Genomic DNA, 27,913 nt, shown 5'->3' on the forward strand with positions numbered 1-27,913 from the left:
CTTCCTTCTAGAGACGCCTTGACTGGAGCATCGATTAATCTGGAGAGTCAGAAGAGGGGTAGAGGTGTGGCCTCAAGATTTACCTCAGTCTCCAGGCAGATGGGCCGTGACAATACCCAGCTGTGACTGCTCCCACGCCATCCTTCGAGACATGCAGTTCAGGTAAGACCAACTGCATTTTCTGAGTGGAAAGATTCCATTGGATATAAGTGATCAACTGAAGTCCAGTACTGTAATCAGAGATAGGTATATAGAAGTATCTTAAGTAATTCTTAAGGAAACAGAGTATACATCCAGTAACATTTTTTTCCTCTTTGTATAGCTTTCAATTCAGAGGAAGCAGAGTCTGCTCAGGAAGCTACAAACTACTTCACGGATAATAATGCTACAGAAGGTAAAAATGAGATGTTTTATCTGATAAGGAAAATGGGCATGCAAACACATTGAAGCCAAGCAGAATTTTCTTATTTCCTTTTCCATCAGAATATTATCTCACAACTGTTCTAGCCTCTGTCATGGATTATGGTGGATGGCGGTTATTTGTATATTAAACATAGGTCAGACTAATTATCCCCTTTTATAGCCCAAGGTACTTGCTCAAATCTTTTATAACTTGTTCCTTTCTTGGTTTCTCTCTGTTATTCTATATTTTGACTCACACTCATTCCTTCTGAATTTCTCCCTGTCCTCAAAGCCTTTCTTCTTTATTTCTCTCTTCCCTTTGCTCTCTAGTATCTCCTTTTGTCTCAGAACTGGATCTCTTCCTACGTTGTGATTTGCAAGGTTAGTCTGAACTAAGGCATTGTACTGCCATTGATGTGCTAAAGTGACCTGCTTAATATAAAATGAAATTGCTTTAGAATTTCTTCAAGCCACAGATATTACAGCTAAACAATCAGCCATAGTATTTCATTCATTTCCTTGGTCATCTTATTTCCGTTTCTAACCCACTGTGCACAAACAAAAATGTTTTCAGTATTAAATGTCATATGCTTCTGTTCATTGACAAAGACAGTCCTGCATCTCTTCTTTGATGTATGTCCCAACAACAGAGATTCTATCTCATCTGAAGTCCACTGCTGAGGCAAGTGAATCCAAGGCAGTTGACAAGTAAAGTGACCTTTCTCAGCTATCATGATATAAGATTCCCTTCCAGGCATTTGTTCATGGTGCATGGAAGAGGCGTTTTGAGTTCAGAAGTCTGCTGAGCTCCAGTTGGCCTGGTAGATCTACTGTCCGACCATGCCCTTCCCTCCATCCACTGGGCTCTGTACTTCTGTGGCTATTTGTGTTGCGGCTGTCATAAGGACCTGTTAATGGCGGAGGGGGTTCTTGGGTTTAGAGATTGGAATACTGATCTTATCCAAAACCAAATGCAAGCTACAAGGAGATTGAAATCCCCATTAGCAAGCAAAAATGCCCCACACTACCAAGAGGCAAGAATAAGTGAAATTTCCAAAGAAAATCAGCTTAATGTCTAATGCCCAAATCATTGCAATCTTAGCTGGGACATCATGAATCAACTATGGCATCACTTGAAAGAAAAGTTGAAGTATCTCGTTTGAAAATACAGGAATCTCTGATTCTGAATCATGGGAAATGAGCCCTCTTTTTTGCTTGATCACGGAATATCAGTGATGATTATTCTAATCCTGTTAGTCCCATCCTCTTTCCATTGGAGGTTTTGTAAACACATACACACTGTAATGAAAATCACTCCGTAGTTTCTTCCACACATTTGGATTTACTTTAGAAAACTCCCCAAGTGCTTGTTAATGTCCGATTTGGACTCCATTTGTTATAATGAAGGAGTTGCAGGGCAGGACTCCCTTTTTCCAAAGCTCAAGAATCTTTTGTGGAGGAGACTTCAGATTCTTTAATGCTGACCAGGAGCAATGCAGGAAAGGGGAACTTCTCCTGCTTACTTAATGGCTGGCCTTTTATTTCCTTTTATTAGGAGGAGTGTTGCTTCCAAGTGAAAGCATTGAGATTTTTTTTTCTAGAAGGAAATACTTTTATTTGAAACTAGGTTTTGTGATTTACTCAATTTCTTTTCCTGCTGATCATTACACACTGTGCTGTTGCACTTTTTTTCCCATGTCAAATATGTGGCTGATGTAGTTTCTCCTTCCAGAAGACCTTGGTAATATTTTATTAATATAAACACTGATTATATTTTATGGATCATCTGGTACAACCTTTCATTTTCAAAAAGAAAGAGTCAGGCTTTCTGGGATAACTATACCATATATCATGTTTGTGCTTTGGGTTTAGAGTCTGATAATCAAATGTCTTATAACTCTAAATACTGATTTTATTTTATTTAGGGGTGCTTTGTAAGAAAGGACTTTCCGGATCCCGTTTAAAGCATATCATTACATAGGGCATCAGATTGTGACCACATTAAATTTTATATTAATTGAACTTTTTAAATTAAACCCTTTATTTGTATTTTAGTAATTTTATCTGAAGTCTGTCTTACCAGTACATCACTTGTTTTCTGAATTTTAAAATATCTGGTTACTGATTATTTTACCTAACTTATGTTTTTGCTCATCTCCATATCTTCCCAATCCCTCAGTGTATCAGGATTAAAAGTATTTAAATGCAGAGCTGTCTTTTTCATCTTAACACGCTTTAGATATATTGGGATTATAAGAGAAGTCTTATGGATGGGAATTCAAGGACCTGGAGGGTCTCAGGGTAGGGAAAACTGATGTTTTTGTAATAAAAATATCTGCAAGTGAGAATCCCCTGGCTTTTCTTCTATGATTTGATTTCTTTTCACCGTGCATTTGAAAAATGAAATGATAAAAACAATAACCTGAACAATTTTTTTTAACCCATTTGACCTACTCTTGTTCGGCAGTGCTGCCCCCATTAACAAATATAGTTAAGTTGAAAGTGTTTTGTTGGAAAATATTCGGCTAAATTAATTTCCCCTTTGTAGTTTAAAAAAGCAGAACCAGTTTTTAAAAGGAAAAGGTATATTCAGGGCAAAAGAAATTGAGTTAAAGACCTCACCTATTTTTAGCCTGTTGTACATTTTTCTACAGTAACTATAGTAGCCTTTCCTTAACTTTGATCCAGAATCTTCATTACATCTATTTCAGTCTAGAGGCAATATTAGGATAACATTTATTGGTACTGTTTGTAATGCCTCACTTCTAATAAAAATAACCATTATTCTTAATGTCCTTGATTTTATAGAAACAGATATTCAGGAAAATAAATCAGGAAGAGATGGGGAATCCAAAGATCAAGGTAATGAAGTGTTCTTATTGTTAGTAGTTTCCTTAAAGATGTCCTGCTCTAAAGGAAATCTCTGGGCAAAGCTGACATTATCAGAATTCATAATATGCATTATTTATATTGAATTAATCTTTCTTGCAGAGAGGGGCACAAGTCCTCATGATTACAGATACCATTTGCGAATGTGGGCCAAGGAAAAAGATGCCAGAAAAGAAACCATCAAAGATCTCCCTAAGATGAGTCAGGTAGAAAGTTGCTGGAGAATCTATGGGTTTAAAATGATGTATTTGAAGGAGATTTGTGTGTGTGTGTGTGTGTGTACATTATCTAGGTATATGTAGGTATGTATTTGAGGTATTTTCTTTAAGGAAAATTGTCATGCTATCAGGACTAAGAAACTGAAGTGATTTGACCTGTGCCAATAATATTACTTTTGAAGGATAATTTGTTATAGGATAATTTATTACAGTAGAGGTGGGAGTTTGAAGCTTGAATCTCTTCCTTTTCTTTTTGCTCACACGTGCTTTCTCCCTCCCTATAAAATGGACTGAAAAAGCATACCCTTATAAGGATTTGCGCTCAATATTTTCATTCTGTAAAATTATGGAACAACCAAAACAATCAAAAATTAGCTTCTTTATTTAGAGATTATTTTAACTTTTACATCAGTATCACCAAAACAAGGATAGAAGAGATATATTGAAAGAATGCCAGATACTAGGACTGTGATGATAGAAAAAATGAATTAACACCTTGTTTAGTTTTTTAGTATTACAAACAAGAGATTCAAAACAAATACTCTATACGTGATTATATAAGATAACTAGGTACATAACTTGTGATTATGGAAAATAGCTTTAAATTCACGCAATCTAAAAATGGAAGTACATTTTAAAATTAAAAATCACTAATATACTCTGATATACAGGCACACTTACTTCCATTCTAATTGTCCAAATCAGATGACTTTCTTACAAAGTGGAAACATTGTATATTTTATCATTGGTTGATGAATTTGACCAACAAATTTTAGAGTTAAAGACCTAGTCAATGCCTATAAATACATTGTAGCTATTAGGTGTTTCTGGTCTGGATCATTAATATGTAATACTTAATTGTCTACATTTTTACAATGTGAATATCTCAAATAGGAATGTACAATGCTGTTGCTGGGAGGTTAACTTGGGAGGATTAAGAGAGCATCGATCAGAAGTGGACATTGGCTTTGCATTATTTCACCTTATTAATTGGTATCATATGTCTTTCTTTCTTTTAAGGAACAGTTTATAGAATTGTGCAAGACCCTATATAACATGTTCAGCGAAGATTCTTTGGAGCAAGAACTATACCATGCCATTGCCACTGTTGCTAGCCTTCTCCTACAAATTGGAGAGGTTGGCAAAAAGTTCTCTAATCAGCCTGTTAAAAAGGACCTTGTGAGTAAAGAGTCTCCGGCTTCTGATCAAAGTCAGAGTTCAATCCTAGAGCAATATGCTCAGGCTACTCCAGAAGGCAAAGCTTCTGGGGACATTCAAATTGAGAAACACCAACAGGAAAATCAGATTTTTGTAGATGGAGGAGGTGAAGGTCCAGGATCACCCATACAGTTGTTTTCAGATGATGAAACTAAAGATGATATGTCCATGTCTTCATATTCTATGGTTAGCACAGGCTCCTTACAATGTGAAGATATTGCGGATGACACAGTTCTAGTTGGTTGTGAGGCAGGCAGCTCAGCCGCACGAAGTGGCAGCACCGTTGATACAGATTGGTCCATCTCCTTTGAACAGATCTTAGCCTCTATCCTTACAGAATCAGTCTTAGTAAACTACTTCGAGAAGAAAACTGATGTTACACAGAAAATCAAGGAGCAAAGGAAAATTGAAAGACAATTCAGTTCATCCAGTGATTATGAACTCTCCTCAGTATCAGGCTGAACTTGAGGAATAAGGCAAAGGTTGGGTAAGAGGCAGAAGGTCTAGGAACCTAATGGATGGACAAGTTCGGGTTTTTTTTTAACCAATATCAGTAACTGCATTAAATTAAAGAAACCGAATAAGGGGTTTATCATAGTGATTCTTTGATATATGAGCTTCCCTGGAGGATAACTTGCTTGCCTAAATAACATTAAATTCTTAAAAGCATGAAAGGATAGAACTGAATAGCCTCTCAGCTTAAGAATACTACCGTAAATTATGCATGTGTGCCTCTGCTTGTCTTTATTTAATGCAGCTTAATTTCAGGCACACACCTGCTATATCTCCCTTTGCTTTGGGTTTCTTGGTAATTATTTAGAAGAGCAGCCCTGCTTTCTATCTTTTCCCTGCTTCCCTGTGTCCGAACACAGACATATGTAGATATTTCCACCCTGTCTAAATCAACCTTGCTAGGAATTGATAAATACAGTGAAGTAACCTGTTAAGTGTAAATATGTTGTATTCTCTTACTCTTGGCATCTTGCAATTCAAAATGCCCCAGTGTCTTGGGACAGCTGGTTTCTATCCCAAGTGATTCAGTAATATTAATCAGTACAGTATATAACTTTCAAAATTCCAAAGACAGATATTTACTGATATCTTTTAGCCCTTTTTTAACTCCTCGGTGCCATGTTCATTTTTAATTGCCCTGAAAGAAAGAAGTGTAATAGCCATCGAGAATGGAACAGAGTCCTGATGATCATAAGACTTAACTGTCTGACTTTAGACCATTTTATTGTCTCTTCCTAATTTGAGATAGTAAAAAGCCTGAGCTCATAACTTACAGTGTTACCTTTGATTGCTGGCATAATTAGAAAGCCTGTGTTTTTCTCTGTATTATTCTCTGTGATCTGAAGTAGGTCTAAATATTTTTGTTTGTTTGTAAATACATCCATAGGAGATGCAAATGTTCATATATCATATAACTTACTTGCTATGTGGTGACTCAAATATTGTACATCATTTGAATTGCAGTACAATGGAAGGATTGCAATTGTATATGTCATGTATATTAATAGGTGAAGTTTAGATCACCTTGTGTTCTGATGGTATAGTATAAATATTCAGATACAGGATCCATCCTCTACAAAATCATTTGTGGATTGGAAGAAAATTGGAGCTCCATTTGGATTGATAGCTTCCCTATGGGAAGGCATTCACTCTCAAGAAGCATTATTTGTTTATTTTTGTATATATGCTCTGTACACTAGTTGCATGAATTACATTTAAATTGTATAAATGCCATGTATGGTAACCAGTCATTAGTGTTATCACACTGGCTGTTCAGGAGGAGAAAAGTCTAAAGATCTTGAACATATGTATCCATGGAATAAACCAGTAGGTGCAATACCCAGCGTTATTCTGATTGTGGCATATTCTGTATATTTAAGTCTCAAATTTCATATTCATGTGTCTGAAAGCAGATAATAATGACATTCGCTTTTACTAATTCTTCATAATTTATTACCTTTTAATATATATTTACACACACAAAACATACATGTAATTTTACATTGTTTGTCTGATCATGTATATATTCAATAAATGAATCGAATAAGTCATAGATTTGTTTTCATTTTAGTTTATCATATTATCTGTTTATGATAATTGCTATTCTGTTCCACATTTCATTTTTCAAATACATTTCAAAAGCTCTGCAAAAGCAGACCTAAATAATGACTTAATTAGGCTAAAGCTCAACTCAACTCAACTCTTTACTTTCTATTTAATGACATGGGCCAGCTTTGAGAATTGCAAAAGTGCTTTTCAGAAGGAAGAGATCCATTAACACTTCTTCATTCATTGGCATAGACATTTATGCAGTTATTATCTGAGATAAGGATAAACATTTGACAACTTCTCATTGTAGCTTCCTGATGGTCACCCATCCATGTATCAATCAATGTTTTAAGAACCTTTTTGTTGATATTTCACAAGATTAAAAAAGTTGGGCTGCTACTACTTTGGAAGATTTGTCTGGATTTCCCACTCCTTTTAGATCTTCATAGCTGTCTCCTGCAATCATTTTTGCATGCAAACAATTGGAACAAGGATGCTGCTCTCATCCCAAATATACATTCCAACCCTATGAATAGCATTACTTAATAGTTATACTTTATATCTGAGATAATAATTGTAATACCATATGATCTGTTACCTGGCTGCCCAAGCCATTCTCTCAAAAGCCATAGCTACCTATTTGTGATACAGTACAACAGGCAGTATCCTGATGTCAGTTTCTTACCATACACCCCAATATGGACACATCTTTTATTCATTCTTCGGGGTATAACCACTACAATGTATAGAATGTTTTCAGGACAATTGTTAAAGATCTTGAGATTAGCAACTGCACATTTGAGGGGCCCTTGGTGCTTTGACCTAGGTTATTTTCTTGTAGACATTTCATTACCCAAACTAGTAACATCTGATATTACTAATTTACTAGTTTATAATAGTAATAATTTATAATAACAGTGTTGATGTTGTCTAGTTTGGGTAATGAAACATCTGCAAGAAAACAAGCTGAGAGCACCAAGCGCCCCCTCAAATGTGTGGTTGTTAATGTCAAGATGCTTAACAATTATTTGGCAAACATTTCTATGCTGAAGAATGTAACATTGTAGAATGTGATGATTCCAAAAGAATGAGTCAAAAGATGTGTCCATATTGGGAAGGGTAAGAAATTGACCCAAGCAGCAAACACTCCTCATTTCAACCTTAAGCTATAAATATTATTTTATCAGTCACGCGTTTTTCCAAATAAATCTGACTTTAAGAAAGCTCCACTTTTACGGAGAACGAGCGCGGGAAGGTAGTCCGTTTCGTCACTAACGCCGAAAAGCAAGAAATCGGATCTGCCCTGCGCAGACACAACAGCGCTTTGAGTTTCGTCGGGGCTTTGAAGAGCTCCGTCGCTCTCAGCCAGTGGGATCGCGTCAAAACAGTCTCTCTGTCTCTCTTCCCCCCCCCCCCGCGTTTAAACCAATCAAAACAGTCTCTCTCTCTCTCTCTCTCTCTCTCTCTCTCTCTCTCTCTCTCCCTCTCCCCCCCCCCCGCGTTTAAACCAATACAAAGGGCCGGTGTGTGCAAGGGGGAAGAGCCCGCCGGTAGTGCGTCGCGCGTTTTCCCGCCTAAATCTTTCACCGAGAGAAGTGAAGTGAAGCAGGTCCGGACGTGGGAGCAGCGGAGAGACTGGCTTGCGACACAATATTGGTGTGTGGTCTCTGAAGAAGGAAGTTGCCTTTGTTTTGTTTTCGCTCGAAAGCCTCAAACAATCCCCCTTGTTTTTGTTTTTTGATGGCTCAGCAGTTTCAGGTGCTGAGATGCTGTTCCTGTAATATCTTCCAAGTGCACCAGGTGAGAGACTGGCTGTAGAACAGGATAGTTGGTTTTTTTTTAAATTTGTAAACAGAAAAGGCTATCTCTGAATTGGATAAAAGGCTCGTTTGAACCGAACCAAGGAAATGAAATTCTACCAGGTTATTATAATAGCACAAATATTTTATTTCCTTAAAGAAAAAAATAGTACTCTAGGTTGGGAAGTGGGGTAATAGGAATTGTAGGTGGAAAGAGCATCCATTTGCAGGACTGTGATGCTCTTGAGCAAGGGTGGGCAACTATGGCCCCTTTGCCACCAGAGGACTTCAACTCCCAGAATTCCTGAGCCAGCCTTGCTGGGAGGCAGCAATTCTGGGAGTTGAAGTCCACAGGTCATGAAGGGGGGGGGCATAATTGCCTATCTTTGCTCTTGAATAAGGGCAGATCTTCATAATGAGAGGCACCTGGAATTAGAGGATTTTTTGCTTGGCAATAGCCTGATGCATACAATCATCAGCTTTACTTTCACAGAGCCTTTCCCAATCTGCGGCCCTTCAGTTGCCTTGAACATCCATTCCCCTATTCCACAATTAACAGAACTTGAATAAGGGATGACCGTGGACTTATCTAGTGATTGTCTCTCAGACAGCAAGTTAATTTACCATGTAACATATGTTCTTCTATGTAACAGAAGAAGGTACTTTGGCTGAATCTCTTGGAGATACTAATTGAAAAATGACTTTTCTCATAAGAGCATATTTTCCGGAATGCATATACAACACCCCATAAAAAATTCAAATCTCTGAGTTGTTAAAATCACAGACTGGTCCATGCAATTTTCCTAACAATATAGAAATGATTTGTCAGTGCCTTCTGAGATTTCCTGGTGGTCTCTTATCCAAGTGTTAACTAAATATGACCCTTCCAAAAAGGTCATCCAGATGAAACTGCCTGCTGAGTTATGCTGTGTAGTGACAATACTATGGACAGAAGTATGCTGATCCCATTTTATTATATATTTAAAGCAGATTTAAATTGTAGAGATTTCTGAATTTATTCTGATTTTGTAATTCCAATGAACACTTCAAACTAAGAAGAAAGTTAAGAAATTTCTAACAGACATTGACTGTTAAAAAGGATCTCAAAGTGTGAAAAAAGTTAAACATATTAATAGTATGTTGAAAGAAATGTTTAAAGTAATAATAATAATACATGTAATAAATTCCCTCTAAAATCACATATTTAAAATATAAAACAATAAAAAATTATATCTATGCTAAGAAAAAGTAACAAAGTTGGTACAGTTTTAACCAAAAACTTAAAATGTAACTTTTTTTGCATGAACATTTCTGATGCACATGACATAATTTTAACTTTAGCATAAATTATATCAGCTAAATAAGTATATTTAATTTGCATAATTTAGACAGATTATGGTGCACAGTAGAGTTATATTTTACAGATTGAGGGAACCAATTTTGTTTTATTTAAGTACAATGACAATAAAGATCATACTTATACTTTTGTCAATAGATTGTAAATTTAGAGCTATTTGGGGAAAGACCATTTTTTGCGTCCATATGTAAATTCAATGAACATTTGTCTTTGGAAATCCTAAACCCAATCTGAACAGTAATTGGAGTAACTATTAATACAAATATAGTAATTATACTTAAAATTCTTTTTTAGGTTAAAAAAGGCAAAAAATGGAATTGCAAAATATGTGATGAAAAGCAGTCAATTCTAAAGGTACATAACCCAACTCATGTTTCTTTATTAAAGTTAATACTATTATTATATTAAGCTCATGGCTGCTGCTGTGTTGCAATGTTTTTGGGGAGGGATTATTTTCAGGGGAGGGATTAGTTTAGTGCATGCATTCAAAAGCCCAATTGGGCTTATTATCCAGGGAGGTCTTATTTTCAGGTAAACAGGGTATGAGATAGGGAGATGAAGGATGCTTAAACAATTATAGTCAAATGAAAATGGAGATATGATGATGGTGACATGTATAAATATTTGAGTTAAAATGCGTGAGTTAATATGAATTATGTTTGTTGACTGTGGAATAAATGCACGAAAGTCTTTTTGTAACCAACTGATACACTTTCTACAGCATGTAAAGAAGGATGTTGTGTTTGTTCTGAAAATTAAAAAATTAAAAAAAAAATTAAAGGGAAATAGTATTTTAATGGGATTTCAACCTATTTAGGTTTTCGGCCAGGGCTCTGGGGTTGATTGCAGACGCCATGTGCAGAAGCTAAACTTGCTGCAAGGAGAACAGGATCACACACCTGAAAACAAACTTGGGTACGGTATGAACATTTTGATTGCTCTTTTTTCTATATTTATGCTCATAGCTATTCTAGGGCAGCAGTCCCCAACCTTTGCGGCTTGGCCTGGCTGGGGGAGGAAGAAGGGGAACCATGCCATGTGAGTAGTGGGCCAGCAAGCATACATAGCTCAACTCGTGTGAGTGGTGGGCCAGCGTATGCGCATGTACACAAACTCAGCCCAGTTGCGAATAGGCCAAGGCCTGGTAATGGGCTGAGGCCTGGAAGTTGGGGGGGGGGCTGTTCTAGGGGATAAGGTATATAACACACATGACATAATCATGCAAATGTTATCTCTATTTATATACATTATTCTGTGTGCAGTAAATTTAGTGTCATTGTAATTTGGTGCAGATTTCCTTTTGCTTGGCAGAATTTATGCAAATCACTAAAACTTCTCATTACAAGGATCAAAAATTTCATTTATTCCCTTACTAAAAACATAAGATCATAAGTATTTTGCATGTACAGTGCACATTGTTCCTATTTGTACACTTAAACACCAGTTATTCCTGAATTGACAGCTTGCTTTTATTTTTCCATATGTATATAAAGGTACAGTTATCTACAGTAGTTAAATGTGATCTACCTCTAGGTGTAAAGAAGAATCAGGACCAATAGTTGATGAGAATATGGCTGTTAACATCAAAGAAAAAACAGACTGGGAGGTAAGACTTTGATTTAGAAGTAGCATTAATTACAAAGAATAAAATCATAAACTCTTAAATGAAGTAAAAATGATTTGATTTTTTTTTGTTTTGATTTTTTGAGCAGTCATGATCATTACAATAATTTTTTAAAAAACAGAATGTTTAACAATGCAGGTTTTAAAAAATCATCAAATAAGTAGTTTAATCTTAAAGAATGGTCAAAAGATGTGCCTTTGTGGATTTGCTAAATGCTAAGAGAATAGGGCCACTAGCAGCTTCTAAGTAAGTAAGTTCTATAGCCTGGGGACAAAGGAAGAGCCTTTCCTCTGCCATTGTGAGAAAGACAAGTTTTTCAAAGTGATAACATCTTCAAACAGGGCTCTGCTGCTGTTAACAACAGGTTTAGAGTGATTTGTAATGGGGGGTCTCTTGGTTAATTTAATTCTAAGCCACCTACAATAGCAAATTGTGCCCAGTTGACAATCAGTTTAGAACTTTTAAGGCCCGGCATCATAGAATCCCTGTAGTTTGCACCAATTTGCAGTTTGGTTGCTACGTGATGTACCAAAAGCAATTTCTGAGTATTTTTCAAGAAACATTTCACATGTACCAGTAGTTAATATTGGGCATAACAAAGATGTGGGTGCTCAGCAAATCTCACAAGCTCAAGAAGGGACATGGACAGTGAATTTCATGCTAAATCCAACAGCTGTTGTGTGAACAATATCCAAATGTGGGTTGATTTGCCTTCTAAGGAGAGACAAGATAGAGAGTACCTGGCTTGCCAATAGTACTTGTGAGAATGATTTGGGTGTCTAGGTTGACCACAGATTAAGCCTGAGCCAGCAGTGTGCTGTAGGTCAATACTGTATTGAGCAGCAATAATAGAGGTATGTTATCAAGGTCACTGGAAGTGGTAATACTATTCTATGTTGCACTGGTCTCACCACACCTGGAAATATTGTTTTCAGATTTGGTCATCACAATATAAAAACGCTGAGGAACTGCAAAGAACGCAAAAGAGTAATGAAGATGGCCATGGACTTGGAGGCTAAATCCTAAAAATAGTAAAGAAATGGTAGTTGCATCTATCTTAAACAGAGGGCCCAATCACAGTCCTTTATACCCTCATGAAAATTTGACTACTGCAACATGATCTATACAGGTCAGGTCCCAAAGAGCATTTGGAAACTTCAGCTAATGCAGAATGTGGCAGCATGGGCATCTAATAGTGCCAGTTTTTCAGCACATGTGACACCATGGCTTTACAAGCTGCATTGATTACCACTTTGCTTCTGCAAGCAGTTCAAGGTGCTGGTAGTTACTTTGAAAGCCCTTTATGACTAAGGGCTTGGTTTATTTACAACACCCTCTCTTCCCTATTGTTTCTATCTGTTCTGGTCCAGCAGGACATACATAACATGTTGTGGATTCTGTCAGCAAAGAAGTGTTGGTTAGTGGGCCCCCGAAAGACCACAGTGCTTACATTTAAATTAAATTTAAATTATCACCGCTCTTGAAATTAGGTTGGCCCCTGCCCTGCTGGCCTTTTGTAAGATTTTAAAGACCTGGTTCTGGGTCCGAGCCTGAGATCTCGGGTGTGTGACTGAACCTGTTTCTTGGCTGTGTTGAGCGGTTTGTTAACTATTCTTTGGTGCTGTTTTTTTAAAATATTTGTGTATGAAGCCCAGCACATTGTTTTAACGTTATGAATCTTCCAGAGTTGCATGCAGTACTTGAACTATTTAGCCTAGGGAAGAGATGATAGTAGCCTTCCAAAGATGAAGGGAAATCACATGGAAGTGTGGATTTATTTTCCAAAACACCCATTTTAAGACAAGAACCAACAGATAAGTAGCTTTACAGTGAACAATCCAAAAAATGAAACAAGAAATTTCCTGAGAAATACTAAGCAGTGGAGCATTCTGCCTCCTGAAGTCACAGGATATCCATTAGAGGAAATTTTCCAAAAGAGATTTGTCCAGAGTGACATGAGGATTTTTACACTGAGCCACCTTTTGGACTGGAAGACCTCCATCCCTATGATTCCTCTTTCCTTTGTTGAAAAGGTAGATGAAAAAAACCCAAGCTTATGATTTTGAATTGCCTTCATATGTTGGAAACTGGAATCCCTGTATATAACTAACATCTTTCTTAATAAGTCTTATTAATCAAAATTCAAGACTTGTGCCTTCAATGTTCATTTATTTCTAGGTTAGAGAAGTCTGTCAGAAACATATCTGGCACTAGATGTATCTTGCCAAAACCACCACCTATAAACCAAGTGACAGCTGAGGGTCAAATTCTGCTCCAATATTTTAAACAGTATCATCCAAAGCAGTCCGAACTTTAATCCAAAAATCCAGTATCCTGCTTGTCTCTATCTATCTGGATTCATTTCAGCTTGTTCTCCTTCATCCAGCCTATTATTGAACTTGGGCAGTATTTACTTTGCATCTCTTGAATTGTATGTAAGCAAGAGTAGAGATGGGTGTGATCAGTGTACTCCAAAGCCACAGATGACCTAATATGAGCTTGCCTCCAGTTTCATATGAATGTTGAACAACTTGACGAAATAAATCAGAACATCTGTGAACTAGTTGAACAGTGGTAAACAACATCTTCTGGACATGGCTAATAAAAAGGAGAACCACCACTATATTAAAAAGACCAGTTCCAATCCAATCCATGCGGTCATGTGAAACAGCTAGCAAGCATTCTGATCACAAACATGTAACTGCAAAGTTGCTGGGACAGCTAGAATTCCAAGGATTGGTTGTAACCGCAATGGGTGCTAAACAACTGATCATACATCAAGGCTACCATCAAGGGTATATAGAAATTATTCTTACATACTAGCAAGAGTTCCTTTGCCAGTGAATGTATAGAAAACTTCCTTTGCTTCTACAGTAGTGATTGTAAGAGTATCTGATGTTTGTGAATTAGAAAAATATAAACTACATATTGTGGCAGGTGTCTCAGTGTTGCAATTCTTTGTTGGCAAAGAATTGCAAGAAATTTTGAAGTATTTTATGTAGGTTGGTTTGTATTCCTGTCTTTTTAACGGTGATGCAGAGTGCCAAATTCAGTCTGCTCTCAGCTATGGAAATTTGCTGGATAACATTGGCATTAACCACTCAAGAAGTAGTGGATTTAAGTTACAGAATACCAGATTCTAGTTGAGTATTAGAATTTACTAGTAGAGCAGTTTGGAGGGTGGAATTCCACTAACACATGGTTTCCTTTTAATAAATATGTATGGATCTACTTCTCAGATTATCCTTTGAAATATAATAGATCTCCCACTATTGAATGTTTTGAGGATGTTTTGAACAACTTTTCCGGCTTTGCATACCAGCAAGGGGAGGGGGAGAGAGGATGGTTCCAGGCAAGTGCATGCATATGCAGCTTCATTTGCGTACCCGCCACTCATGCATATGGAGCTTTGCACACACACTTGCACAATTGCCTGCTACTTCCGCAGCCTGGTTCCAGACCATGGCCCAGTAATGGATTGGGGACCCCTGTTCTACTATGTAACTAGTGTAACACCTTTTCCATTTTGTAATTAATGTTGAGCTTTCCAAGTTGAAATTTGTGGGAGAACACCGATCAATGACCCTGATGGGCCTGACAATTCTAGAGGGCTACTATGGTATTAACACGATCCTTACAGTTCAAACTGCAATCACCATCACAGAAGTGAAATGGCTGTAGAATAAGAAAGCTCGGGGAACTATAACGATAACTATCAGATGGTTTTCCTTTTAGCATGTCAGAATTGACATTGTTGCAATTATTTTTTATTTTAGGATAGGAGACACTTAGCCATGGTTAATGTAAAAAGCTGCAAAGATGATTTATGTGACAGTACAATTCCTGTGACTGAAGACCATGTGCTACAAAGAAGTAATCAACAGCCAGAATCAAAAGTAACTGGACTTTCAAAATGGAATAAATTCCTTTTATCTGACAAGAGTTATAATATTGACAAGACAGGTGGAAGGCAAAGGACATCAGACAAAACACATCCTGCAGGCACAAGTGATGAAAGAGCCAGCACTTCTAGTGCTGGGTGTGGTAACTGGCATCTCAAACCACAACAGAATGTATTAATCTGCTTTGACAGAGCAAAAGATTCTGATCACCTTGGGACAAGCAGCAAATACTCTGCAGGTTTGGCTACTTGTCAAGATAAGGCACAACCTGCAGAATTTACCACTACTTCAGGGTCTTGCACTCCCGTTAAATCAAACCTTTATGGAAGTCTTTTTTACACAGGGGAGGATTTTGATGATGATATTTAAGGCTCTACAGTGAGATTTGCTGATTTTTTTCCACTGAGATGGTTTAAAATTATAGCAATATGGCCTGCATTTAAAATCAGACATTTCAATGTTGAATAATAAAGTGGATTATATTCCAGTCATACTATTTTAGGCATGGCACAAAAAGGCTTTAATTATCAGTAGAGCTATGCTGTATTGTTAATGGGACCATTATAAAGAAGCATGGAAAGCAAAGGCTTTTTACAAAAATCAAATGTTTGAACAATTGATAGCTTAGAAAAGCTATTATTATTACTGGTACCTATTTTAATAAATTGATATACCTCTAATTAAACAAACTTGTTATAAATTCAATAAAGAAGCACTAAAATAAAATGTCTAACAATCACATGGCTCCATGATGGTGACTAAACATGGAAGATCTACCAACCTGAAAGCAAAATACCCTTGTCCTCCGACAGTGCCATTGCCACAACTTGACGGTAAAAGACCACCTGTCATAACTTTAAACTAGTTCTATTTCTTGTGTAAATATTAACCCTTACCCGGTTCATAAGAAAGAACTACTTTTGGAAATGTTATCTATGAATATGGAATTACAATCAGATCGTTACAGAAAGAAGAAAGGTATAAAAAGAGGCTTTAACAATGTGTGTTAAGAACTATGAGTTATACAAGAGCTATTTGGAAGCGGGTGGTTGCTTGGCATACTGGATAGCGTCCAGGGCTGCCCCAATGTCGTAGTTCTTTGAATGCAGCAGGTGAGTCAACCAGCCTCCCGTATCAGAGAATCCCATCGAGAGCATCTGGGACAAGGATTCAATCAGAAGAGGATCTGCTTCTGTAAACAGGTTGAATTTCAACATGTCATATTCATTGGCCCATAAAAATTGTAATCACATACCTAAAATTTGCAATTCCACACCTGAATTTAATTAAATAATTATTGCCAATATTGTCTTTTTTTAAAAAAGTCACTGTATAGAACAATCCATCTCATTCAAATCTAATAATCATAATCAGGATTTATATAAAATGCAAAGCTTAAAACAAATCAGATTATAATCAGCCATATAAATTTAAAATTTCAGGTTGAAAGTGGGTCTTTCAAATATTCCTAAATTGATTTTCTAACTAAAAGATGCTTATATTACCATTCCATAACTTAGGCAATAAAAGTGTCAGGTGACCTATAAAGCTGTTGTGATTTATAAAAGTAGACATGGTGTTAGACCTTTAAGTCAGATTACCATTTGGACAGGATTTCATGCACAGCACACTGACTCGTCACTAAAGCAAACTAGTTATTTTTGAACTGCAAGCCTAAAAATATTATGCTGCTATAGTTCTGCCAATGCTTAATAGTATTTTTACAGAAATATTTATTAGGATTTAGTTTGTATCCATGCTTATTAGGACACAATAATTTCTATAAAATAGTTTTGGATCCCGCCTAGTTCTTATTACCGGGTGGAAGATGAGGGTACATTGCAGCTTCTCGCAAGCCTGTTGGTCCAGCATTAGTGGGAGCTTCGACGGGATTTAGAGATCTTGGGCTGTCTTCCTCTAGCATTTGTAAGGACTGCAATTCACCAGTTGAAGGATCTACTTCCTTTGAAGATAAATGGGTCCAGTCTTCATCTCCTGCTGAACTACCACTGGATTCACCTCGTTCCTGGAATATACAAATAACAAAATGTTAGCAAGCCCACTTTTACTAGCTGTATTTACAACTGTATCAAGAAATGGTAGTTTGCTTTCTACTAATTATTCAAAAGAAGCAGACTACCTTATATCTAAATCCTACAACATATGCAGAAATATCACACCTCCCAGAATCTAAGGACAAGAAAATTTTTGCAATTCAGGCAGGAAGTGTTCCAGAGAACTTGGATATTCAATTCCGCTTCACTCCATGCCCGTCTGAGGGCAATTCAGCCATTTTATACAAAGGTCTAATATGAATAAACTTCAGATTAAATATAATGAAGTGTGCTTTATTGCTAATAAGTATTAACAAGTTACTTTTCTCTTGCAGGTTAAAATGTTTATAATATCCCAACAGCTTCATCATTCTTGGAGCACCAATTAACATATCTTTGAATGCGCAAAACTGACATTTCTTATACCTGTGACAAAATATTCTCTTCTTCCATCTGTGTAGGTGGAGAACAGACTATCATCTCCTGCATTTGGTTTGCAAGAGCATCACTTATGTCTGGATTATTTTCAGATTTTGCTTCTGGTTTGGTCTGCTCAGTAGGACTGCTAGGTTTGGGGCAGCTCTTCTCAGAACTAGATTGTGTAGGTGATACTTTGCTTCTTTGGCCCTGATGTTCTACATCAATATCCACTTCAATGCCTAAAAAAGCAGTTGACACAGGTTATGTTAATGACATACTGCAGTATATTCATGGACATCACTAATTTTCTGTCTATGTGTTCATTACTCTAGTTCTATATTTTGTCTCAAAATTACAGATTAATTCTTCTGTCATCCACCCCTATTTCATAGGCAATATATTTCCAAATAAACCATCACTTGGGAGAATATAAAAATGAGTAACTAGATTACATCAATTGGGTGGTGCATCCGATACTCTCTAGTACTTGATGCAGGAGTGCTAACTCATTCCCATATTACACATTAATCCATTAGTTTCAAGTGTTTAGTTACTATTTGTTCATCACATTGTTGCAGTATGCTTAATCACTGTTAATTTATTAATGATAATATTCAAAGGATATGATCACAATTGATAATGTACCTTTAAAAACTCTACTTCTGATATTTTACATAATTCATCCATAGTAGTCTATATTTTGGGTGAAATTATTTGGGAGAGCCAAATCAGTAAAAAGTGTGGTTTCTGGGAAGTCCACAAGAGGGACATAAAAACCAATATTTAATGTTTTAAACCTCCCACAACTACCTTGTGATAAGGTGGGCAGTTAGCAAATTTTACAAATAAATAAAAATATACAGTGAAAGGAATCGTTTACCAAGTGGACCCAGGAATGCAGCAACACTTTCTCCAACATTCTTCAGGAAGTTGACACTGGAGTCTTGAGCTTCATTGCTGGTGGTTTCTTTTATAAAGCAAAAATATAAATGATACATATATAAGAATTATTCAAGACAATAATTGTATGCATTTATCAATCCCAATTGGAGGAGGAATGCATGCACGCATGTATAAAATTAAATACATAATTTTAAGATACTTTTTAAGATATAGAAGTTTATATAAACATAGCATTTGCAGGGAAGCAATTTTAGACAGGTATCAGATTTTTGCTAATTTATTTTGCATTTAAAGCCTCTTGTTGTTGCAACTTTTAATTCTTACCACGCTCTGGAGCATCACTTTGAGCAGAAGTACTAGTTTGTGCCTGGCCAGAATTCTGGTGCTGATGGGCAGAACGTGGGTGTCCCCTACCACGCAACCAGGGAAAGGAGCAAGCATCATGTCTCATTTTACGAAGCCAGCGACCTTGAAGAAGCCACTAAAGGGTAAACAAATGTTTTTAAGCCACAGCAGCTTTTAAATAAACCACAAAATGACTATAATTTTTACAAGTATCATTGTATATATGCCTTTCTTCATAATACCTCAAGCTGGTGGAATGGACTTGGAAACATGATCATGTTATGCTCCTTATGAACACCTTTCCCCTCACAAGTGCTGCACAGGTCATAGTCTGGACAAACTGCGCATTTGAATCTGGCACCCACAACTGGGCCCTCACAGCCATCGCAGATCACATTAGGATGCACAAGGTTTGGAGAATGCTCCTTGTTGCAGGAATGACGGTTCACATGCTTAAGCTCCTTTTTTTCTGAAAGACACAAACAAGCTATTATTCAACTATAGCCATGCTGATCAAACTGTAACAGGTAGTCCTCCACTTAGAACAATTGGTTTAAGTATCTGTTCAAAATTACAACAGCACTGAAAAACGCGACATAACTTTTTCATACTTAATGACCTCTGCAGCATCCCAATGCATCAAATTTTGGGTTTTGGGCAACTAGTATTTATGACAATTACACTGTCCTGGGGTCACATGATCACCATTTGTAATCTTCCCAGATGGCGTTGCCCTGTAAGCTGGCCAGCATGCATGCGCGTGCTGACAAGCCGAGTTCAGCCTTTTTTAAAGCCATTTTTTGCCCTCCCCAGGCTCCAGAGGCTTTATAGGAGCCTGGGGAGGGTAAAAACAGTCCCCTGGTCCCGTCCCCCCCCCCCCACGAGGCCCTCCGGAGGCTTGAGGAGCTTCCCTGAAGCCTCCAAAGTGCAAAAAACCAGCCCTGCAGGCAAACCAGAAGTTCAGGGACGGACTTCCGGTTTGCTTGTAGGGCCAGTTTAAGCCCTCAGGAGGCTTCAGGGGCATTTTGGAGGCTTCCCCAAAGACTCTGGAGGACGAAAAACGACCCTATGAGCAATCCGGAAGTGACTTCCAGTTTGCTTGTAGGGTTTTTTTTCCCCTCCAGAGGCTTCAGAGAAGCTCTTGAAGCCTCTGGAGGGCCTTGGGGGGGGGGGCTGTTTTCACCCTCCCCAGATTCCTATAAATCCTCTGGAGCCTGGGGAGGGCAAAAAAAGCATGCAAAAAATGGGTGGGGCTGTCATGGGCACTGGGGGTGTGTGTCACACATTGCATTATGGGTGTGGCATGCCCACGCATGACCCCCCCTGCGCTCCCCCCACTTATGGCACGCGAGCCAAAAAAGGTTCGCCATCGCTAGTTTAATCCCTTCCCTCCCACAGGTTCATTGTACCCAATATTGAAAAGACTATGCCTACCATAATACAAATATAGATGTCTTACGTTCACAAATCACAATAAGGCACTGTTTGTTTTCCATTTAGTGGGCTCTGTGAACCTAGCCATATCAGTTTTTAATTTTGCCTATGAATATGATCATCTTCCCATGAAAGACCCAATGTCTGGAATAAACAATATCTCATGAAGGAAATCTAGAATAGCCTTTTTCAATCATCTCCCCCCTCCCCCTTCACTTCTTAAAAATTCCTATAAAACAGTCCAGTTTAGTGTAAGAAGCTACCCTAAAAATGCAAACGTTGTTTTAGCATTTTGAAATAACTTAACTGCCTTCAACGTATTGCAATTAAAAATTTAAAACGTTCTTAAATGACTCATTCTGCAACAGATAAGTGAACCACACATTTTATTGGCAGGAAAAAATTGCTTCATATCACATATAGGCTTCTTTGCTTTGAGTGACTAAAACTCTTTTTGCTTCAAATCATGCCTGCAGATTCATTGCAATTAATAGCATTTTTGTCTTAATGTCAGTCATAGTAGAATATCTACTAGAAGACAAAGAAACCAGTGCCTACTCAATGCCAGGAGCAGACTTTAATGGTTGCTTTTTTTGTATTTCCCAAGGCAGCTGCTGCTGATTTCTTCCAGGATAGCTGAGTGAAACCCATTTTTCATTGCCCATCATTCACGGGCCATTCTAATTAAGTTCTCAAAATACTGTCTCCATTTCAAAGCCTCCTGAGTATAGATTGGAAATGAAGATTGAATGTAAGGTGGCAAGAAAAATATCCACCTCCTTTACTTTAACATCAACAAATTACTTCTTGCTATAGATCGCTTCTATAGAAAAGCTACAATGTCCTAATTAGCTTGGCTTAGCAGCTGGAACAAGAAATTATTTTTAGAAATTATAATTTCAAGAACAATTGTCAAAAGTTGCCACTGTACAAGTAATCCTCAACTTACAACCCTTCATTTCACAACCGTTTGAAGTTACGACATTTGGAAAAAATGTCTTATGACCGATCCTCACACTTAAGACTGTTAGAGTGTCCTCATAGTCCCATAATCAAATTCAGGCACATGGCATATATGTATAATGGCTGCAGCATCTCAGAGCCATGTGATCACCATTCCCAGGGGGCTTTCAACAAAGTCAATGGGGGAACCCTGATTTGCTTAACACGCAGAGCAAAAAAATTGGGCATGAATCTTTTAATGCCCACATCACTTAGTGACAGACGTTCCAGTCCCTATTGTTATCCAAGGACTACTTGCATTTTAATGCCACTGTCTTTAATTTGCTCTGCTTTCTGCTTAACCTGAAATATTTCCATAAAATAAGGATTAGGAATTGAAAATAATCTGTGTAGTGCAGGTTCTTTATTTTGAACCAACCGTATAGCCCAGAATGCATAAGAGGGCAACTGCCACAAACAATGTTACCTTTAACATAAATCCGAAAAACTCCAGCTTTCACAGAGGGTGGAACCAACTTCAATTCCTCATCACTGGAAAAAGCGATCATATCACCATCTTCATCTGAAAGTAAATAATAATTCATTTACTACTTGATAAAAAAGATATACAATCATAGTCTGAACAATTCTTATATAACATGCCACCTAGAAAGTCATCAACAGGAAGCAGGAAACATGATTGTGTTGACTCTTAAAGTTTATACTGAATAAGTTAAAAGTAGCAAAACACAACACTGATTAATCATTCCTCCCAGCTGTTTCTTTTGGATCACTGCATTATAAAATTTATTACTACTTCTAGTTCTGCATCTACGTTTAATACCAGCGAAGAAATATCCTTTGGTTATAAGTTTACTCTGCCCCAGTAGTTACCTTGGCAATGTTTCAAAGTGTGGCTCCCAAGTCCCAGAATTCCCCAACTAGCACACTGGCTAGGGAATTCTAGGACTTAGGTCCACACATCATAAAATCGCCACGGCTCAAAAACACTGCCATGCCTAAAATCAATCTATAGACTGCATGCCTTCCTACCTACCTACCAAAATTAAAATTAAATTAAATTGTAATTCTTTACTGACGGATGTATGCAAAACATAAAACATATTATGCAAGTCTCTATTTCAAGGCTAAAATCAGTTGACCATAACAAGAACTCCAACTAAAGCAGGGGTGTCAAACTGGCGGCCTGTGGGTTGATGTGTCATGCAGGCCACATCCACTTCAGCTCCACGAAGGAGAAAAATCATTGTGAAACATACAGTGACAGCAATGTGATGCTGTGAGTTTGACACCCTTGACCTAGTCAATTTTGACTAGTGATTATGGCACCTGTCTAGAAACGAAGAGACTGAGAGTTCTAGTCCTGATTTAGGTATAACAGCAGGCTGGGTGATGCTGGATCAGTCATTTCCTCCCAAGCCACATTATGATGTTCAGGTGACAAGCTGGTAGGTCAATTCCAGCTGCAACCAATGGATCAACACTCAATTTGGGGGGGGGGGGGAAAGCAGATCCCTGCATTTGGGAGAAAAACCTGGGATGAAAAAAAAATCAAGAGACTCCAATGAGCTTTAAAGAGGCTTTTTAAAAGAGTAAAATTCAAAATAGCATTTTATATGGATCTTAGGTAGTAAAGTTTTTATCTTTATTCTCAATTTGGAGAAGCAGGCATTAGGTTCTTTTTGTAGCTTTTGGATGGCAAACTAAAGCTCAATCGCAGATACCCTTGCAAATTGTGATACAAGTATAACTCTATCTTTAAAAACTCTCTAGAAAAGCTAGTAGTAAGATTTCTACTAGAATGCAAAACACGACAAAGAAGAAAAAGTATTTCTTCTTTGAATTAATCAGTAGTTATTATCCTAAATTAACTGATGCAGTGGTTTCCATAGTGGAAAGGATGAAAATATCATTTAAAGAAAACATCTAATGTAAGCTCCAACCCTTTCCTATAAAGAGAAATGTAATCATTCCAGTGCCTTTCCAGAGTTACACTCCCCAATCATCTAAAAAGAGGTGGGGAGCTATGGCCCCTTTATGACTTGTGGACTTCAACTCCCAGAATTCCTGAGCCTGCAACCCACCCCTGACCTAACAGAATACTTTCATTCACAAGGAAAAGTTACAAAGCTACATGACTTTGCTTTTGTCCAGTTTTTGCTAAAAGCTAGTTCAAGGTCATTCTCTAGCACACATATCATTTCTTCATATCTGTAATAAGATCTGTAATAAGGTTTGGGGAGAGTCCCAAACATCTGAAGTTACTTTTCCCCGAAACTATATTAATTAGTTTTAATTTAAAATTAAGAATTTAAGCCAGAGTTTCTGGAATTTGTGCATAGCATACGGTACAATAGCAAGAAATAAGAAATATAATTTTTTATGTCTTTTAGCAAACCTGGAGGCTTGTTCTGTTCTGAGGAGGAAACGGGACTTTTAGGGCAGCAAAGTTTAGAAAGAATGGACACCACACACCAAGGGCCCTGGACCTTCAACCACTACATGACAGTGTTTCCTTTGCCCATGTGAAGTCATAATAGTTTGTTTATTCTAGTCCTTTGTGGATCACCTATTAAAGCTTGGAATTTGGACCAGGGTATTATACCAACAAACGTTTTTATAAACTGCTATAAGTATCCTTGACTTACAACCACAATCAAGCCCAAACTTTCTGCTGCTAAGCAAGACAGTTACGTGAGTTTCGCCCCCTTTTACAATCTTTCATGCCACAGTTAAGTGAATCACTACAATTGTTAAGTTAGTAACATGGTTGTTAAGTGAATCTCCCTTTCCTATTGACTGTGTCAGGTCCCAAAAGGGAAATGCATGACCCTGGGACACCACAACCATCAAATACATGCCAGTTGCCAAGTGTCTGAATTTTGATCATGCTGCAACGGTCTTGTGAAAAATGGTCACAAGTCACTTTTTTCCGGTGCTGTTCAAACTTCAAATGTTCACTAAACAAATGGTTGTAAGTCAAGGACTACTTGTACTGACTCTTAGTTTAGAAGCTAAACTTTAGTATGTGAATTCAGGCAAAAGTTTGATTTAGAAGCTAAGTTGCTGGCCTAGAAACTGGGAGACTCTGAGTTCTAGTCCTGCTTTAGACCTGAAAGCCATCAGGATGGCCTTGGGCCAGTCACTCTCTCCGAGATCACGCCACAGATCACCTGTTTGTTGCTGCTAGGAAAGTAGGAAGAGAAAGGGATATTATACACGCTGGCTTCCTTGAGTCAACTTTATAAAGTAATGAAGGTGGGATAAAAATATAATAGTTTCCTGCTGCGCAATCATGACCAGGAAAAGCTCCAGCCTAACTATCCATTAAAAAAAGTATACCTTAAAGGGTTGAAAATTGCTGGGTTTCCACCCTTTATCTAAATAGATACTCGCATTTAGGATTTCTTACCTCCTGGCACTAGAAGCCTACCTAACCCGAAGAGAAAGAAGCGCTAAGAGCCCCAGTAAATATCAGACTTTGGGGTGCCGCTCTCAAGAGAGATGCTATTCAAGGGAGACTCTATACGGGGGGGGGGATCGATGCAGCCTCGCCACCCCTCCGGCCCATCGCTCACCCTTATAGTACATCTGAAAGGCTCCCGTGGCGGCGGCAGAATTGCGGAGCAGCCCCTGGAAAAGCTCGGCGACCTTCTCCCGTATAGGCTGGTAGCGAGCGGGCAGGTCGACGGCGAAGCGCCGGATCTCGCGGGTGGTCTCCTCTTTGCCCAGCAGGTAGGCCTTGATCGTCAGTTGAGCCATCGCGGCGACGGCAGCGGCGCTGGGTTTCTGTGGCGCAGCAACAATTGGCGCTTCGGCAGGCCGGCTGAGGAGGAGCAGGAGCAGAGACGCTTCAACCTCCCTACGAAAGACGTCCTTTCAGCGCTGGTTGCCGATGACGACCCGCCCGGGCTATTTATGGGCGCCGCAACCCACCGAAAAGGGGGCGGGGTTCAGGTGGGAAAGTCCCGGCGCTGGCGAAGCGAGAATAATAACAATAGGTACCAAGGGATGATCATATGGCCAACTCTCCGCCCCCCACTTTCCTCTCCCTCCCCCTCCGAAGGGAGCTTTTCTGGGTTTTGCTCTTAAAAAGGAGGGCAAGAGAACCGCACGAGACGCGGTTGCAACGCCGCGATTGGCCCCGGCTTCCCCCCTCCCCCTTCAGCCAGATGGTGGTGACGAATCAAAACGTTGGGCCTAGCGAGCCTTCCACGAACCCTCGAGCGAGCGTTACTCAGCATTTCCTTCGCTTTCCTATGGGAGAAGCGGGGGGGACGGACGAGAGCAGGCCCGGGGGAGCCCCCCGCTAGCCTCGCAACGGGAAGCGGAACGAGAGTCGCTCCCACGGGGCGCCCGACTTCCTTTTCCCGATTTGCTGATTCACGCCGTGACCCCCCCCCCAAAAAAGGCGCCAGAGTAGAAAGGTTTTGCAGGCCTTGCCGAAAAGGCTTGCACACCTTCGCCCATTCCCCCAAACTGGTGGCGGAAAGTTTCTCCCGCTACCCGCAACAGATTGGCAGAGACTCTTAACAGCCACTTCAGTTACCGGAAAGGAGATTATTTTGCTTTTCACTGGGCAATAAGTTGTTAGTTGCAAGTCTTGTCCGACTCATCGTGACCCCATGGACAATGTTCCTCCAGGCCTTCCTGTCCTCTACATTCTCTGGAGTCCGTTTAAGCTCACGCCTTCTGCTCCAGTGACTCCATCCAGCCACTTCATTCTCTGTCGACCCCTTCTTCTTTTGCCCTCAGTCTTTCCCAGAATTAGGCTCTTCTCCAGTGAGTCCTTCCTTCTCATTAGATGGCCAAAGTATTTGAGTATCATCTTCAGGATTTGGCCTTCTAAAGAGCAGCCAGGGTTGATCTCTAGGACTGACCGGTTTGATTGTCTTGCAGTCCAAGGGACTTGCAGGAGTCTTCTCCAGCACCATAGTTCAAAGGCCTCAATTCTATGGTCCAACTAGGCCTAGTAAAGCCTAGTAAACACTACAATGAGTTTGGGGGGGAGGGAAGGTTTAGAAACTTCATTAATTGACTTTTACTTAGAAGATGTCATAAGGTGTAATGTTATGGGAGGATTTTTTGAAATAGCTAATGAATGCCATTATGTGGTTGTGTCTTTTAAGTATGAATGATTTGAGGTAAAAGCACGTTCAAATAATTGTAGTCAAATGAGAATTGTGGTACATTGATAGTAAGATATGTAAAGATTTTTTATTTAAAGTATATAATATGAACTATAAGTAATGACTGTGGAAGAAATGCACGAAAGTTATCTGTAACCAATCGACATGCTTTCTATAAGATGTAATGAAGGATGATTCTTTTTTTGTGTGTTTGTTCAATTAAAATTAAAAAAACTTCAAAAAAAAAGTATAGCCTAGAAAACACGTGTAGAAGGAATTTGGGGTGCTGAACCAGTCCATCCATTTAGCTTGGAGCAAGTCTCCATTATGTATATCCTTGCTGGTTCCTTGGTTGGGCTGCTGTTTACTGTTTGCTCACAGTAAGCAGCCCAATTGAGGATGACAAATGAAAGCAAACCCCACTTCTTATTAGCACTGAAGATTTCACCTAGTTTGGGTAATGAAAAGTCTCAAAACAACCAAACTCAAAACAATACCAAGGCCTCTATGGTTTAGTCTTGAGCTACAAATATTTTCTTCTGTTGGTACCATAAGTTGTAATCCATTTTTCAGCATTAAGCCAGCTAAATGACATGACAGTCTCGCAACTCTAGGAAGGAGGCAAGGAAAACTGCTACTCAAAATCTTGTCATTGCCAGTATTTGTCAAGGCAAACACCAGGAGTCAACATAGATTCAAGGGCACCAAAAATGATTACACTCCTCACCCCCTTTAGATATGACCAGGATGAAACCCAGATGCTCTTTGCCCATCAAACCAAAATTGACCCTTGCTATCCCAGATAAAACTGCCTGAAATCCCATTTCAACAACAACAGCATTGACTCCTGTATCTAGCAACTTTACAAAGGCATTGCAACCCCATCATCTGTTTATCAATTGACTTTGATACTCAAATTTCCTCAACAATGAACTTCCCCAGCTTTGCTGCTCTCCAAAATAACCATTTTGTCTAACAATAGAACTTGCCTCAGGTACGCTGACCAGGACCTGCCTAGCTTCTCAAACTGGCCAACAAATCAGATCCCTACGATTTCCTGCCTTGTAGCCTTTAATTTCTATAAAAATTCTTTTCCGTTGTTAAGGGTCTGTCTTTCTTGAAAAGCGGGCATTCAATAAACATTGCAATAATAATAGTTGTTCTCAGTATTGTGTTCACTTTGGCAAAATTCCAA

At 38.6% G+C, this 27,913-nt stretch overlaps 3 protein-coding genes across 5 annotated transcripts in view; 2 read left to right on the forward strand and 1 right to left on the reverse strand.

Moving 5' to 3' along the window:
- Window positions 1-6,792, forward strand: part of TBC1D9B (TBC1 domain family member 9B) — a 40,169-nt gene extending 33,377 nt beyond the window's left edge. The window contains exons 18-22 of one of the 2 annotated variants that reach the window (XM_087709473.1): window positions 323-394; window positions 733-783; window positions 3,211-3,264; window positions 3,394-3,497; window positions 4,530-6,792. In XM_087709473.1, coding sequence (XP_087565599.1) covers window positions 323-394; window positions 733-783; window positions 3,211-3,264; window positions 3,394-3,497; window positions 4,530-5,189 — 941 coding nt within the window. In that variant the 3' untranslated portion in view covers window positions 5,190-6,792. The remainder of the gene's footprint in view (window positions 1-322; window positions 395-732; window positions 784-3,210; window positions 3,265-3,393; window positions 3,498-4,529) is intronic. The other variant, XM_087709474.1, reaches the window with a different exon arrangement.
- A 1,697-nt stretch (window positions 6,793-8,489) lies between these two features.
- MRNIP (MRN complex interacting protein) lies at window positions 8,490-15,851 on the forward strand. Its single transcript, XM_087709475.1, has 5 exons — window positions 8,490-8,588; window positions 10,239-10,298; window positions 10,762-10,859; window positions 11,478-11,550; window positions 15,345-15,851. The coding sequence occupies exons 1-5, from the start codon at window positions 8,529-8,531 to the stop codon at window positions 15,837-15,839; spliced, it is 786 nt and encodes a 261-aa protein (XP_087565601.1). The 5' UTR covers window positions 8,490-8,528; the 3' UTR covers window positions 15,840-15,851.
- SQSTM1 (sequestosome 1) lies at window positions 15,470-25,578 on the reverse strand. Of its 2 annotated transcripts, none has more exons than XM_014053212.2 (8): window positions 25,168-25,578; window positions 22,056-22,151; window positions 19,435-19,679; window positions 19,172-19,328; window positions 18,825-18,911; window positions 17,951-18,183; window positions 17,289-17,496; window positions 15,470-16,662 (listed from the first exon to the last, which is right to left on the reverse strand). In XM_014053212.2, the coding sequence occupies exons 1-8, from the start codon at window positions 25,349-25,351 to the stop codon at window positions 16,502-16,504; spliced, it is 1,371 nt and encodes a 456-aa protein (XP_013908687.2). In that variant the 5' UTR covers window positions 25,352-25,578; the 3' UTR covers window positions 15,470-16,501. The 2 variants fall into 2 exon arrangements, with proteins under 2 accessions (XP_013908687.2, XP_013908690.2); XM_014053215.2 differs by having other exon boundaries at window positions 19,435-19,661; window positions 25,168-25,572.
- Window positions 25,579-27,913: the final 2,335 nt, after the last annotated feature.

The sequence above is a fragment of the Thamnophis sirtalis genome, unplaced genomic scaffold (assembly GCF_051295495.1).
Source record: "Thamnophis sirtalis isolate CommonGarterSnake01/CBP01778 unplaced genomic scaffold, rThaSir2_p1.2 scaffold_3, whole genome shotgun sequence".
NCBI lineage: Eukaryota > Metazoa > Chordata > Lepidosauria > Squamata > Natricidae > Thamnophis > Thamnophis sirtalis.

Bases quoted from the DNA above. Each gene is read 5' to 3' on its own strand.
- MRNIP (XM_087709475.1), top strand. From the start codon at position 8,529: ATGGCTCAGCAGTTTCAGGTGCTGAGATGCTGTTCCTGTAATATCTTC. The intron at 8,589-10,238 runs GTGAGAGACTGG...ATTCTTTTTTAG, and splicing joins ATATCTTCCAAGTGCACCAG to GTTAAAAAAGGCAAAAAATG. The intron at 10,299-10,761 runs GTACATAACCCA...CAACCTATTTAG, and splicing joins AAAAGCAGTCAATTCTAAAG to GTTTTCGGCCAGGGCTCTGG.
- SQSTM1 (XM_014053212.2), bottom strand. From the start codon at position 25,351: ATGGCTCAACTGACGATCAAGGCCTACCTGCTGGGCAAAGAGGAGACC. The intron at 19,680-22,055 runs GTAACATTGTTT...GTTGAATAATAG, and splicing joins TTTTCGGATTTATGTTAAAG to CTTGTTTGTGTCTTTCAGAA. The intron at 17,497-17,950 runs GTATAAGAAATG...TGTATATTCCAG, and splicing joins AAGAGAATATTTTGTCACAG to GAACGAGGTGAATCCAGTGG.